A 16,755-nucleotide genomic window follows, 5' to 3' on the forward strand; every position below is an offset into this window, starting at 1 on the left:
ACATTTCATGTTAACAACATACATATAAAAAGCTGTTAGCTACCATCTGAGGACAGCAAACATTTGCACTCAGCCACTTCTTAGCTAACATTTCTATTTTAGAATCACAAAAAGAAAGCCCTACTTTTATTCTAGATATTGGCTCTAATCTGAACACATTCATATAAGCCTGAGTTCAAACTCAGCTGATGTATTCAAGCTTAAGCGAGTGTGACATCACTGCAATATGTCTGCCATATGAATATAGTTTATAGAACTGTATTGTTTCAACACTTAATCCCTTCAGAGGACTCCTTTGGCGGTCAGCTGACTTTTCATCTATCGCCAAGAGGTTCACATTTGTGGTTTTGAAGGAAGGAGTTATTGGATAGATGACTTTGACATTGGCACAGACTTATGTGCCTCTATGGATGAATTATAATTAATTTGCTGACCTTTGACCTTTCAGTTTGCAGCATCATGGGTTGGGCAAGCTTTGGTTTATGTAAAAGTATTCAAGATAGTTCCCGCCAGTCTGTGCTAAAAAATTCTGTTCTTTGTAATTCAAGACAGTTTGCAATTTGCCATACGTTTGCATTGCCTCTTGTTAGCAAATGCAACAACCTTTTTTTTCATGTATTTGTTTGGAATTACACTGACTTTAAAAGACACAATTTAAGATACTGTGAAATGTAGTAAAAAGTGTTTATTTAAAAAAATAGTGACAATCATATTTACACATCCATGCTGAGGAGAATTTACTGTATTTGTTTTTGGATCTTTGGAAAGACGGTGCTTTGACACACACTTTAGCCTTCATCGTACTTTCATCCTGTCTCAAAGACTCACTCTTCCCTCCATGATATCAGTGTAAAGTTCATCAGTCACCTCCTCGTAACGCTCGGCACGACTGTTCAGAAAATAAATCTCCTCACTCGACTCTCGAGGCTCGTATCCTTCCCTCTGCAGCCGAGTCTTCTGGATTTTGAAGGTACCTGATGACCGAAAGTGAAGAATAAAGTGAATGCATGTCCTTTGGATGCGTGGGTTTGTTTTCATGTCCTTTCATCAGGGTCTCACCTGTAGTGTCAACAGATGGCATGAGTCGTAGGAAGACGGGGCGCGCGTAGGATGGCAGGGCTTTCTGTACGGCAGACAAGAAAGTGTTGAGGTCAAACTGGCCTCCTGCGTGAGCAACTGCTGCCATACCGGCTTTACCCTCCACACCTGCATGCACAAAGACAGGGGAAGTCAAAATATATAACCAAACATTAATCCTTCACAGTGATACCCTTTCACACCTGCACTGCAAAAACTCAAAATCTTACCAAGTGAAATTGTCTCAATTTTAGTCTAAATGACTTCTCCTACTTGATTTAAGATAAATTTACTTAACAAGTAATATTTGAGCAAGATAGAGGGACTTGTTTTAATACATCTTAAATATCTTGCTAAGTTGATCTTGAAATGATCTTGTTTTGAGTTGTAATTTAGAAGAAACAAGGTTTATTTTACTTTTCTGACATTTTCCAAGCTGAGATCTTATTTGTAGAAGACGGATAATCTTGATTTAAGACAAACATTTACTTGATTTAAGTAAATGCATTTTATTGGAGAATCTATCAGAAAACAGCTCCATTGATAAAAGAAAGAAAGAAAGGAAGAAAGAAAGAAAGGAACGTTGTTTTTTATGGTGGGTTACAGTTTTCAGGCACTGTTTCTTCTAAATCAGATCAAAATATACATCCTCAAACTACATGCACACAATGAAACACCTCCTTTAGAGCATAGCTGACTTATCCTAAAAAAAAACATGACTGAATATTAGTATATCCAGCTCACTATGAGAAGACATTATATCTCAAAATGCTCAAATTAAACTTTGTCATCTTATTTCAAGTACAAGATGGTCTTAAACCTAGAGAAGTGCCGCTATAATACAACTCAGATTAAGGGGAATATATCTCAAATGAAGAAGTTGACATGAAATGTATTAGTGCAGAAATATTTTTTTGAATGAAAAAATACAAATTGTTATCATTCCTGTCTTATTCTGAGACACTAAGCTTTAAAATACTGATCAAATATTACTTAAAATAAGTTTTCCCTGCTAATTTTAAGACCATAGTTTTCTAAATATTACATCCTAATTTAAGAAATCTTACCAAGCTAATTTTCCCTTGCTCTATTGGCAGATTTTTTTTGCCTTTTTCTGGTGTGGGTTTGTTTATCTTTTTATTTTGTCTGTACCTGGCACAGTAACTCCATAAACAGCCACATCAGCATGTCCCAGCAGGCCGCTGAGGACTCCCTCCACCTCTGCAGTGGAAACGTTCTCCCCTCGCCAACGAAATGTGTCGCCGCTGCGGTCTTTAAAATACATGTAGCCGTATTCATCCATTACCAGCACATCACCTGAGAGGCAGACAGAGAAACAGACAGGGAGAGAAATAATTACCTCATTAGTTTCATCATCATCATCCCTGGAGGTAATCAGGGAGCAGAGGATGAATTAGAAAAAAAGTCTCTATGACTCATCCCGTCTGTTTTAACTCTGATACCGTAGAGTACTGAGTCACTCCATCGTCTTTCAGACAAACACTGAGAGGAGCTGTGAGATAAATGTTGCAACTCTGATAATTATCAATATTATTTACAGTTTGTCATGATGACTCTCTGTCGAAGTGAAACAGAAATTTTCCACAGTCCTGGTTTTGTTTTATTCTGGCGGTGTGTATTTCTGCTTGATGTTTCTCTGTCATGTGACCGTCGGATCGCAACATCAATACAAGGGTTTATTCTCTCTTACACAACAAATCCCAGTATGCACCAGCACCATTATGGTCTGGTTCCCACTCCATCAAAACAGACGGTGATTCACAATCATTCACATTGTAGAGGGCTTAGAAATAAAGATGACTGATTGAACCCAGACAATTTGTCATCATTATTGTGACTGTGTTTTAATTTAACGGACGGAAACACACCTGAGACATAGACTGAGTCTCCCATCCTGAAGACATTGTGAGCTATCTTCTTACTGGTGGACTCATCATCGATGTAGCCGTCAAATCTCCTGAGAGGATCAGTGCAGTTTATTCGTCCCACCAACATACCTGGCTCACCTTCAAAGACGAAGAAGAGAAGATCATTTTACACAGCACATTGTTGTTTAGTTGTGATGAGGGGTGGGAGAAAATGTCAATGCAGCAATACATCGTTGTCCTAACATGTGAAACTATTTCTGATACGCTGGCTGTGAACACTAACTGTACAGTTTATGATCATAGATCATATGCGAACATATACGCACACCTTGTGCATATTTAAAAATGTGATCATGTTTTAGCTGTTCGTTCTATTATCTGTATTCAGGCTGGTCTCCATGTTTGTTGAAGATCTACATCTTATTGCGCACATTGATCCTATTGAATGTTTTTTGTTTTGTATTGTATTGTGTCGCATTGTGTCATTTTGTATCGTTTAGTTTAGTTTCATGTTGTATTGTATTGTGTAGGATGGTATCATGTTGTATCATGTTGTGTAGGATGGTATCGTGTTGTATCATGTTGTGTAGGATGGTATCGTGTTGTATTGTATTGTGTAGGATAGTATCGTGTTGTATTGTATTGTGTAGGATAGTATCGTGTTGTATTGTATTGTGTAGGATGGTATCATGTTGTATTGTATTGTATAGGATGGTATCATGTTGTATTGTATTGTGTAGGATGGTATCATGTTGTATTGTATTGTGTAGGATGGTATCATGTTGTATTGTATTGTATAGGATGGGATCGTGTTGTATCATGTTGTGTAGGATAGTATCATGTTGTATCATGTTGTGTAGGATGGTATCATGTTGTATCATGTTGTGTAGGATGGTATCGTGTTGTATCATGTTGTGTAGGATGGTATCATGTTGTATCATGTTGTGTAGGATGGTATCATGTTGTATCATGTTGTGTAGGATGGTATCGTGTTGTATTGTATTGTGTAGGATGGTATCATGTTGTATCATGTTGTGTAGTATGGTATCATGTTGTATCATGTTGTGTAGGATGGTATCGTGTTGTATCATGTTGTGTAGGATGGTATCATGTTGTATCATGTTGTGTAGGATGGTATCGTGTTGTATCATGTTGTGTAGGATGGTATCATGTTGTATCATGTTGTGTAGGATGGTATCGTGTTGTATCATGTTGTGTAGGATGGTATCGTGTTGTATCATGTTGTGTAGGGTGGTATCGTGTTGTATCATGTTGTGTAGGATGGTATCGTGTTGTATCATGTTGTATCATGTTGTGTAGGATGGTATCATGTTGTATCATGTTGTGTAGGGTGGTATCGTGTTGTATCATGTTGTGTAGGATGGTATCATGTTGTATCATGTTGTGTAGGATGGTATCATGTTGTATCATGTTGTGTAGGATGGTATCGTGTTGTATCATGTTGTGTAGGGTGGTATCGTGTTGTATCATGTTGTGTAGGATGGTATCGTGTTGTATCATGTTGTATCATGTTGTGTAGGATGGTATCATGTTGTATCATGTTGTATCATGTTGTGTAGGATGGTATCGTGTTGTATCATGTTGTGTAGGATGGTATCGTGTTGTATCATGTTGTATCGTGTTGTATCATGTTGTGTAGGATGGTATCGTGTTGTATCATGTTGTATCATGTTGTGTAGGATGGTATCGTGTTGTATCATGTTGTATCATGTTGTGTAGGATGGTATCGTGTTGTATCATGTTGTGTAGGATGGTATCGTGTTGTATCATGTTGTGTAGGGTGGTATCGTGTTGTATCATGTTGTGTAGGGTGGTATCGTGTTGTATCATGTTGTGTAGGATGGTATCGTGTTGTATCATGTTGTATCATGTTGTGTAGGATGGTATCGTGTTGTATCATGTTGTATCATGTTGTGTAGGATGGTATCATGTTGTATCATGTTGTGTAGGATGGTATCATGTTGTATCATGTTGTGTAGGATGATATCATGTTGTATCATGTTGTGTAGGATGGTATCGTGTTGTATCATGTTGTGTAGGATGGTATCGTGTTGTATCATGTTGTGTAGGATGGTATCATGTTGTATCATGTTGTGTAGGATGATATCATGTTGTATCATGTTGTGTAGGATGGTATCGTGTTGTATCATGTTGTGTAGGATGATATCATGTTGTATCATGTTGTGTAGGATGGTATCATGTTGTATCATGTTGTGTAGGATGATATCATGTTGTATCATGTTGTGTAGGATGGTATCGTGTTGTATCATGTTGTGTAGGATGATATCATGTTGTATCATGTTGTGTAGGATGGTATCGTGTTGTATCATGTTGTGTAGGATGGTATCGTGTTGTATCATGTTGTATCATGTTGTGTAGGATGGTATCGTGTTGTATCATGTTGTATCATGTTGTGTAGGATGGTATCGTGTTGTATCATGTTGTGTAGGATGGTATCGTGTTGTATCATGTTGTATCATGTTGTGTAGGATGGTATCATGTTGTATCATGTTGTGTAGGATGGTATCGTGTTGTATCATGTTGTGTAGGATGGTATCATGTTGTATTGTATTGTGTAGGATGGTATCGTGTTGTATCATGTTGTGTAGGATGGTATCGTGTTGTATCATGTTGTGTAGGATGGTATCGTGTTGTATCATGTTGTGTAGGATGGTATCATGTTGTATCATGTTGTGTAGGATGGTATCATGTTGTATCATGTTGTGTAGGACGGTATCATGTTGTATCATGTTGTGTAGGATGGTATCATGTTGTATCATGTTGTGTAGGATGGTATCATGTTGTATCATGTTGTGTAGGATGGTATCATGTTGTATCATGTTGTGTAGGATGGTATCATGTTGTATCATGTTGTGTAGGATGGTATCATGTTGTATCATGTTGTGTAGGATGGTATCATGTTGTATCATGTTGTGTAGGATGGTATCATGTTGTATCATGTTGTGTAGGGTGGTATCATGTTGTATCATGTTGTGTAGGATGGTATCATGTTGTATCATGTTGTGTAGGATGGTATCGTGTTGTATCATGTTGTGTAGGGTGGTATCATGTTGTATCATGTTGTGTAGGATGGTATCGTGTTGTATCATGTTGTGTAGGATGGTATCATGTTGTATCATGTTGTGTAGGATGGTATCATGTTGTATCATGTTGTGTAGGATGGTATCGTGTTGTATCATGTTGTGTAGGATGGTATCATGTTGTATCATGTTGTGTAGGATGGTATCGTGTTGTATCATGTTGTGTAGGATCGTATCATGTTGTATCATGTTGTGTAGGAAAGTATCATGTTGTATCATGTTGTGTAGGATGGTATCGTGTTGTATCATGTTGTGTAGGATGGTATCGTGTTGTATCATGTTGTGTAGGATGGTATCATGTTGTATCATGTTGTGTAGGATGGTATCATGTTGTATCATGTTGTGTAGGATGGTATCATGTTGTATCATGTTGTGTAGGATGGTATCGTGTTGTATCATGTTGTGTAGGATCGTATCATGTTGTATCATGTTGTGTAGGATGGTATCATGTTGTATCATGTTGTGTAGGATGGTATCGTGTTGTATCATGTTGTGTAGGATGGTATCGTGTTGTATCATGTTGTGTAGGATGGTATCGTGTTGTATCATGTTGTGTAGGATGGTATCGTGTTGTATCATGTTGTGTAGGATGGTATCATGTTGTATCATGTTGTGTAGGATCGTATCATGTTGTATCATGTTGTGTAGGATGGTATCGTGTTGTATCATGTTGTGTAGGATGGTATCATGTTGTATCATGATGTGTAGGATGGTATCATGTTGTATCATGTTGTGTAGGATCGTATCATGTATCATGTTGTGTAGGATGGTATCATGTTGTATCATGTTGTGTAGGATGGTATCATGTTGTATCATGTTGTGTAGGATGGTATCATGTTGTATCATGTTGTGTAGGATGGTATCATGTTGTATCATGTTGTGTAGGATCGTATCATGTTGTATCATGTTGTGTAGGATCGTATCGTGTTGTATCATGTTGTGTAGGATGGTATCATGTTGTATCATGTTGTGTAGGATGGTATCATGTTGTATCATGTTGTGTAGGATGGTATCATGTTGTATCATGTTGTTTAGGATCGTATCGTGTTGTATCATGTTGTGTAGGATGGTATCATGTTGTATCATGTTGTATCATGTTGTATCATGTTGTATCATGTTGTATCATGTTGTGTAGGATCGTATCATGTATCATGTTGTGTAGGATGGTATCGTGTTGTATCATGTTGTGTAGGATGGTATCATGTTGTATCATGTTGTGTAGGATGGTATCGTGTTGTATCATGTTGTGTAGGGTGGTATCGTGTTGTATCATGTTGTGTAGGATGGTATCATGTTGTATCATGTTGTGTAGGATGGTATCATGTTGTATCATGTTGTGTAGGATCGTATCATGTTGTATCATGTTGTGTAGGATGGTATCATGTTGTATCATGTTGTGTAGGATGGTATCGTGTTGTATCATGTTGTGTAGGATGGTATCGTGTTGTATCATGTTGTGTAGGATGGTATCATGTTGTATCATGTTGTGTAGGATGGTATCATGTTGTATCATGTTGTGTAGGATGGTATCATGTTGTATCATGTTGTGTAGGATGGTATCATGTTGTATCATGTTGTGTAGGAAAGTATCATGTTGTATCATGTTGTGTAGGATGGTATCATGTTGTATCATGTTGTGTAGGATGGTATCATGTTGTATCATGTTGTGTAGGATCGTATCATGTTGTATCATGTTGTGTAGGATCGTATCGTGTTGTATCATGTTGTGTAGGACGGTATCATGTTGTATCATGTTGTGTAGGATGGTATCATGTTGTATCATGTTGTGTAGGATGGTATCATGTTGTATCATGTTGTGTAGGATGGTATCGTGTTGTATCATGTTGTGTAGGATGGTATCATGTTGTATCATGTTGTGTAGGATGGTATCATGTTGTATCATGTTGTGTAGGATGGTATCATGTTGTATCATGTTGTGTAGGAAAGTATCATGTTGTATCATGTTGTGTAGGATCGTATCATGTTGTATCATGTTGTGTAGGATGGTATCGTGTTGTATCATGTTGTGTAGGAAAGTATCATGTTGTATCATGTTGTGTAGGATCGTATCATGTTGTATCATGTTGTGTAGGAAAGTATCATGTTGTATCATGTTGTGTAGGATGGTATCATGTTGTATCATGTCGTGTAGGATGGTATCATGTTGTATCATGTTGTGTAGGAAAGTATCATGTTGTATCATGTTGTGTAGGATGGTATCATGTTGTATCATGTTGTGTAGGATGGTATCGTGTTGTATCATGTTGTGTTGGATGGTATCGTGTTGTATCATGTTGTGTAGGATGGTATCATGTTGTATCATGTTGTGTAGGATGGTATCATGTTGTATCATGTTGTGTAGGGTGGTATCATGTTGTATCATGTTGTGTAGGGTGGTATCATGTTGGATCATGTTGTGTAGGGTGGTATCGTGTTGTATCATGTTGTGTAGGATGGTATCATGTTGTATCATGTTGTGTAGGATGGTATCATGTTGTATCATGTTGTGTAGGATGGTATCATGTTGTATCATGTTGTGTAGGATGGTATCATGTTGTATCATGTTGTGTAGGATGGTATCATGTTGTATCATGTTGTGTAGGGTGGTATCATGTTGTATCATGTTGTGTAGGATGGTATCATGTTGTATCATGTTGTGTAGGATGGTATCGTGTTGTATCATGTTGTGTAGGGTGGTATCATGTTGTATCATGTTGTGTAGGATGGTATCGTGTTGTATCATGTTGTGTAGGATGGTATCATGTTGTATCATGTTGTGTAGGATGGTATCGTGTTGTATCATGTTGTGTAGGATGGTATCGTGTTGTATCATGTTGTGTAGGATGGTATCATGTTGCATCATGTTGTGTAGGATGGTATCATGTTGTATCATGTTGTGTAGGATGGTATCGTGTTGTTTCATGTTGTGTAGGAAAGTATCGTGTTGTATCATGTTGTGTAGGATGGTATCGTGTTGTATCATGTTGTGTAGGGTGGTATCGTGTTGTATCATGTTGTGTAGGATGGTATCGTGTTGTATCATGTTGTGTAGGATGGTATCATGTTGTATCATGTTGTGTAGGATGGTATCATGTTGTATCATGTTGTGTAGGATGGTATCGTGTTGTATCATGTTGTGTAGGATGGTATCATGTTGTATCATGTTGTGTAGGATGGTATCGTGTTGTATCATGTTGTGTAGGATCGTATCATGTTGTATCATGTTGTGTAGGAAAGTATCATGTTGTATCATGTTGTGTAGGATGGTATCGTGTTGTATCATGTTGTGTAGGATGGTATCGTGTTGTATCATGTTGTGTAGGATGGTATCATGTTGTATCATGTTGTGTAGGATGGTATCATGTTGTATCATGTTGTGTAGGATGGTATCATGTTGTATCATGTTGTGTAGGATGGTATCGTGTTGTATCATGTTGTGTAGGATCGTATCATGTTGTATCATGTTGTGTAGGATGGTATCATGTTGTATCATGTTGTGTAGGATGGTATCGTGTTGTATCATGTTGTGTAGGATCGTATCATGTTGTATCATGTTGTGTAGGATGGTATCATGTTGTATCATGTTGTATCATGTTGTGTAGGATGGTATCGGGTTGTATCAGGTCGTGTAGGAAAGTATCATGTTGTATCATGTTGTGTAGGAAAGTATCATGTTGTATCAGGTCGTGTAGGATGGTATCATGTTGTATCATGTTGTGTAGGAAAGTATCATGTTGTATCATGTTGTGTAGGATGGTATCGTGTTGTATCATGTTGTGTAGGATGGTATCGTGTTGTATCATGTTGTGTAGGATGGTATCGTGTTGTATCATGTTGTGTAGGATGGTGTCATGTTGTATCATGTTGTGTAGGATGGTATCATGTTGTATCATGTTGTGTAGGATGGTATCGTGTTGTATCATGTTGTGTAGGATGGTATCATGTTGTATCATGTTGTGTAGGATGGTATCGTGTTGTATCATGTTGTGTAGGATGGTATCGTGTTGTATCATGTTGTGTAGGATGGTATCGTGTTGTATCATGTTTTGTAGGATGGTATCATGTTGTATCATGTTGTGTAGGATGGTGTCATGTTGTATCATGTTGTGTAGGATGGTATCATGTTGTATCATGTTGTGTAGGATGGTATCATGTTGTATCATGTTGTGTAGGATAGTATCATGTTGTATCATGTTGTGTAGGATGGTATCGTGTTGTATCATGTTGTGTAGGATGGTATCATGTTGTATCATGTTGTGTAGGATGGTATCATGTTGTGTAGGATGGTATCGTGTTGTATCATGTTGTGTAGGATTGTATCGTGTTGTAATGTATTGAATAGTGTTGTGTTGTCTGGTGTCGTATCGTATCCTGTCATGTATTGTTATATTGTAACGTATCGTGTTGTACCTTATCATATCGTATCGGACTGTGCCCTGAGACAGCCAGAAATTCCCACCCCTGGTTGTGGTTTTCTGTGTGTGAGACATTGTATGTATGTGTGTGTGTGTGTGTGTGTTTTTGTGTGTTAGCTCTCACCAGGCTGACACGGCACACAGAGTCCCTGTGGATCCCTGAACAGCTCTCCGCTCTCCTCCTGCAGCCTGACCAGTCTGATGGGGTAAAAACTTGGAAGGATGCGACTGTTGAATCCACACGCCCCCACCTGAGCGTGAAGGACATCAATATGAGACAAGACACAGTTTGCAAAAATCCATCATCTACCTCTGATTGAAAACAACACACACCTTTCCGTCTATGTTTATCAAGCTGCAGTTACACTCTGTGGCGCCATAAAATTCACCAACTCGCCGGATTCTGAATCTCCGGACAAACTCCTCCCACACAGACGGACGGAGGCCGTTACCGACAGCAACCCGCACTTTGTGATGAGCCTCAGATGGACGGACAGGTTGGGCCAACAAGTAACGGCAGATCTCACCTATATACAGAATCACCTGTAAAAACAGAGAGACAGAACGATCAATTCAAAATAAGGCAACAGTCAGTGTAAGGACAATACCAACCAGCAGCACAGGGACATTCCTCAACATTATCTGGATGGTGTGTGTACTTACAGAGCAGTTGTGTTTGACGCAGTCGTCCCAGAAGCGGCTGGCGGAGAACTTCCTCTTAACCACAACAGTCACACCGAAGAGTAAACACTGACCTACACCCATGATGGTGCCTGCAGACATTCAGAGTTCAACACGCATGCAAATAGAGACAGAAATGATCATTTTTAATAGGTGTTTTTTTTAAACATATTCTGATCATTTTAAGAGCATCATGGTTTAACTTATATGGTGTAATTCATGCTTTGGAAAGAAGCCCTAGTCAGACAAACATCCATGCATGATAACTACTAATTATGGGATGTTTTCTGAGTCTCAGGTTATTTATTTTATTATCTTGAAATAACAACGCTTGTTTCCTGTGATGACGAGTTTTCATCTGTTATGAACTGACCGATTTTAAAATTTGTGTCTTATACCTCTTTTCGACCAACGTGAACCGGGTTGTATTTCCAGGCTGGTGCTCGCGCTGGTTCGGAGCTGGTTGAACTTGCGAACCAACACGGCACCCGTTTGTTTTTCCGCCCACTCGAGCCCGTGGAAGGGACACGTCATGACATCAGATTTACGTGACCACTTTTCCCAGCAGCGCTAGCTCGAACTTTCCCTCACAACAACAACGATGGCGGACAACGGCAGCTTATCTCCTCGGACAACCACTGCTTTGCCTTGGAATTCATAAGTCTTTTTTTTTATTTTTTCGCTGCAGGACAATGGAGGAATCACGTTTGGTTTGTATTTTTGAACACGGCAACCCCGCCCCTCGCCCCTGACTTAAAGGTGACATATCATGCAAAATCGACTTTTTAATGGTTCTCTAACTGAAATATGTTTCCCTGGCATGTCTACAAACCCCCCGAGAATGAAAAAAATCCATTCTGCCCCTGTTCTGATTTCTCCACCTTTCTGTAAATGTGTGTGAAACCAGCCGTTTCAGACTTCAGTGTTTTTGTTACGTCACAACAATATCCGGTCTGTCACGGAGTCAGAGCTCGGAGCTTGTTCAGCCCATAGACTGTATAAAATAATACTGAATCCCTCCCCCATTTTTCATTACCTGCACAAATGTGTGCTAACAAGGAGCTTAGGAGGGAGGCATGCTAGTTGTCTTCATAAACACAAAGGTCGGTTTTACTCCCCACGTCTGCAGATTTGAAGATCTAGTGGATTTTTATTTGTCATGGAAAAGTGCTAGCGCTAGTTAGCATAGCTACATAGCTACATGTCGTAGCTTAAGCTGTAGCTGTGTACCAAGACGCACGTCGACATACTGACAAATAAAACACTAAATCTGTGACCAATCCTTCAGAAAGGTCCTGCTGCCTTTCTGGCAGAGGTCGGTTTTACTCCCCACGTCTGCAGATTTGAAGATCTAGTGGATGATTTTTATTTATCATGGATAAGTGCTAGCGCTAGTTAGCATAGCCACATAGCTACATGTTTGTAGCTTTGTACCAAGACACACGTCTACATACTGATAAATAAAACAACAAGAAACACTAAATCTGTGACCAATCCTTCAGAAAGGTCCTGCTACAGGCGCCTCTCCGTCAGGATCAGATTCAGAGGGTTGAAGTAGCGTGGTCTGCTAGCAGCCGTGTATATTCAGCCAACATGTAAACATTAGATCAACGTGCTGGAGAGCTGAGGCCACATCCACTTCCTGAGGGGGCGTGGTCAGAGAGAAAACAGAGTGTTCTGAGGACTGCTGAAGAAGAGGGTTCTTCAGGCATGCCAAAATCTGATTTCAAAGTGTTTTTTTGAGCATAAACTTTAAAGACATGTTTTGGGGACCTCTTAGACCAATATGTATTGATGAAAAAAGCGTGATATGTCACCTTTAAGCGGTTCGCGGTTCTAGACCAGCAAAGAGTTGCAGCCGCTCTGGATTTTCCAAGCCGAGAGTCGGTTCACTCGCAATCGAAACACGAAAAACCAGTTCTCAATTGAGTGCTGGCCCTGAAAATGCCTCGGTCAGAAAGGGGTATTAAAGAGTAACAAATGCACAAAAGATGATCAGCATAAAGACATACACATTTGGTTTTGCCATTTCTACAGTTAAAAACTGCAGCAGAGAGCTGTTAGTGAGCAACAGATTGCTCACAAAAAGATTTACGATGATTTATTTGACTGTTAACAGAAAGCAGGATGAGGTCTTTGTCAGAAAAAAGAGCTACAGTTTTGTCCACAGGGGGCGCCAAAATAGACACAACACAAAAGTAGCTTACAGAAGCTTTAAGAAAAACGTTTTCGTATTAAATACATGATATATATTTGTACTAATTTATTTCATTACCATAGACTAATAAAGCTTATTTTCTGGCAACCTTAATAACACAACCCTAGGCTGGTCATTGCCCATACTAATGACGGACGCTTATTCAAACCTACTGCTTAGTTAGTTTAGTTAGACAATGTGTATGAATGCATGTCTGCATAAGGCCTCTGTATGATCCTCAGTATGATACAAGGGAAAAGTGTGTGAGAAAGTGAGGTGATGACACATATCTGGTATCATCTTCAGCTTTTGAGAACAAAGTTCTCATAATGAAGCTTTTTTAAAGACTGAATCTTAAAATGCATGGAGTGAAAATCAGAGAAGATATCTGAAAAAGAGTAAACTGTAGAGAGTGTACCTGCAGAGTGATACAGCGGCAGGCAGTTATAGATGACGTCTTTATTCTGCAAACCAAACGAGTGGAAACCAAAAGAAGCAATGCGATAATACCTGAAAACAAACACAAACACGTCATCACCAGATCTCAGAAATCTAAACACTCGTTGCCTCTAATGTGGATTTTGTTTGTTTGTTTCTAATGAGTCTCTGTGGGTGGATTGGTGTTTTTTTCTGAACTTGGACTGTGCAAGGGACTGACTCGACACACTGCAGGGTCTAATGCATCATCACTTGAAATGAGATCACAGTCACACTCACCGGCTGTGCACCACCACAGCTGCCTTTGGCATTCCTGTTGTTCCAGAAGTGTAGATGTAGAAGAGTTTATCTGCACAGAGAGAGAGAGAGAGAGAGAGAGAGAGAGAGAGAGAGAGAGAGAGAGAGAGAGAGAGAGAGAGAGAGAGAGGCATTAGGGACAGATCTTTACAGGCAGTGTTCAGCGCCATGGTGGACTTTTGTTTATTAGCAGATGTTCAACATGTATGGTATGCACCCTGCCATCCTTAACATGTTTCTCTCTCTGCTCACACATCCTCTGTGTGTCTGACAGGCTGTGCAAGCAAAGACTTGAGGAGGACTGAACTGAGGAATGCAGTGTGATAACAACCAAGAAAACAATACACTAAGAGAAAGTAATTAGAGACAACATAAAGCAGACATACATCACATCAAATCTTCAAATTCAAGTGCAGAATGACTTAAATTGCGGGTTATATATCAAATAAAAACATATATATTATCATAATTAGCTTAAAAACTTAATGTAATGTAGTATTTCTTAGGAAGTGCATGGATGATTGGTTTGACAGTGGTGTGTGTGCTAATGTGAATGCAATATTAATTAGATTGAATCATGTAAGGAGAGCAAAGAAAGGGAGTCTGGCAGTTAGAAGTTTACTCTGGCAGGCAAAGACTTGCTGAGCAAAGGAAGGTGTTGCAATCCACACACTGATATTTGTAACATTAGTGCATAACACAACATCACAGTGGTATCCCAATGCACACACACTCTGCAGACTCACCGTTGAATTCCTTTCTGAGTGTGTGGTTTGGCGGGTGTTTGGGTGAGCGATCCAGCAGGGTGTCCAGGCTCTGGATTTGGAGGCTGCAGAGGTTCTCTCCATCATCCCGCTCACCGCTGATGAACAACAGCATGTTGGGCTGCAAGGAGTCTCTGACCCTGAGCACCGCTGCAGTCGAAACATAGAATAGGAGAACACATGCATAAGTCTCTGTGTAGTCTCCATTATAATCCACAGTATCTCTACTTCATTGAAACATACGTTCTCACCTTCTCTCATCTCAGACCCGAACACCATGGCCCGAGCTCCAGACACACTGACGCAGTGCAGCAGCGACTTCTGTCGTAGGTTGTGGTTGATGAGTGCAGCCTCCACACCAACCATGGACAAACCCAACCACAGAGCCACCACTAAAGGCTGGCTCTCCATGAACAAGGCCACCACATCTCCCTCTACCCAGCCCTGTGCCAGAGCCCAGTGAGCCACAGCATGGCACTGCTGCTGGAGCTCCCTGAAAGTCCACACCTGCAAAAAACACAAGAACATCTGGGTCTGTGGTCCTGATTTATTCCCATCTCTTTGAGAGAGCAGACTCGGTTTAAGCTGGGCTCATGTGGAATCATTGACTGGTGCTCACCTCTCCTGTTGCCTCGTAGATCAGAGCGGGTTTATCTGGGTGCTTTGACACCATCTGGGCAAACAGAGCAGGGATGGTGCTTCTATTACGTAGATTACGGTACATGGAGATCCTCACTCGTAGGATAACATACAGACACCTTTTAGATAAAGAAGAGTGGGAGAGAAACTGTCTGAAGTGAGGAGGAATAAGTGGGAGAAATGCACTGAAAACATTAAGTTTACATAAACAACTTACATCAGGTCTCTTCTGATGGTGCATACAGCAATATGTATAAACTTCCATGAGCCTCTGCAGACCATGCAGAGCCCCAGACCTGCCAACAGGCTGCAGAGCCAGGGGAGGGAGAGCAGCCGAGCAGCCCCAAACATGATAAGGAGCGCAATGAAACCACTCATCAGATTCATACTCTTATCTGTAGGGATACAAACAGTCACTTCATGAACAAAACCAATCACATTCTGACTTGTTGAGAGGAGGCTTACCTTTATCAGTCTTTTAATCCTGCTTAACCAAGAACAACTAGAAGTGTTGAAGCATCAATGCTGTCTCTGACAGTAAACTTCTCCTTTCAGTGGAGCCCCAGTGTGAGCAGCAGCTGTCAGAGCTGAAGTGTGTGATGATGAACAACCCGCACTGAGAGCAGGTTTGAACTCATAGAGCACTACGTCACAGCAGCTCTGCTCCTCTGTTGGTCCAAGGTGGAGAGTGAGTCATGACGCCGCGAGGACTGTATGTCACCTGCTGTCTGATTTATTCAACTGATGGCTGATAAAGTGGAAAAATGAACGGCTCGTTTAACGAGCAACATTCACATTATTACGGAAGAGGAAAGAGATCGCTGGAAGATAAGGTGAACTACAATCCAAAAAGAACTCTGGGCTAAGAAGTGCCAGGTGTTAAAAATAATTATTAAAAGCATAAGAAGAAAAACACAAGAAGCAGATATTTTTTTGTTATTTTCCTTTTTCAGCAGCAATTAGAAAATAAGACAATAATGTATGTTGAGAATTATCATGGTTTTTTTTTATCTTTATTCTTTTTAATTTGTCCTTCAAGATGTTTGAAATATATTAAATAAAATACATACAAAATAAAAACAATTCTCAAAACATGTTCTTATTTTCCTGTCCTGTCCAGCCTTAAAATAAGTTTTATTTTATTAACAATAAGCAAATGTAACAATCAAGACTTATACACAGGAGAACCTATGTATTTGGAGTAAACACGCTAACTAATGGCACCTTTTATTTATT

At 39.7% G+C, this 16,755-nt stretch overlaps 1 protein-coding gene across 1 annotated transcript; it reads right to left on the reverse strand.

Moving 5' to 3' along the window:
- Nucleotides 1–667: 667 nt before the first annotated feature.
- On the reverse strand, nucleotides 668–16,162 carry LOC117816147 (long-chain fatty acid transport protein 1-like). Its single transcript, XM_034688304.1, has 13 exons — nucleotides 15,737–16,162; nucleotides 15,500–15,638; nucleotides 15,132–15,387; nucleotides 14,863–15,030; nucleotides 14,099–14,168; nucleotides 13,800–13,891; nucleotides 11,167–11,276; nucleotides 10,837–11,046; nucleotides 10,628–10,754; nucleotides 2,967–3,104; nucleotides 2,230–2,394; nucleotides 1,060–1,206; nucleotides 668–974 (listed from the first exon to the last, which is right to left on the reverse strand). Exons 1-13 carry the CDS (start codon nucleotides 15,904–15,906, stop codon nucleotides 817–819), a joined length of 1,950 nt encoding a protein of 649 aa, XP_034544195.1. The 5' UTR covers nucleotides 15,907–16,162; the 3' UTR covers nucleotides 668–816.
- Nucleotides 16,163–16,755: the final 593 nt, after the last annotated feature.

This window comes from Notolabrus celidotus, chromosome 7, assembly GCF_009762535.1.
Source record: "Notolabrus celidotus isolate fNotCel1 chromosome 7, fNotCel1.pri, whole genome shotgun sequence".
NCBI lineage: Eukaryota > Metazoa > Chordata > Actinopteri > Labriformes > Labridae > Notolabrus > Notolabrus celidotus.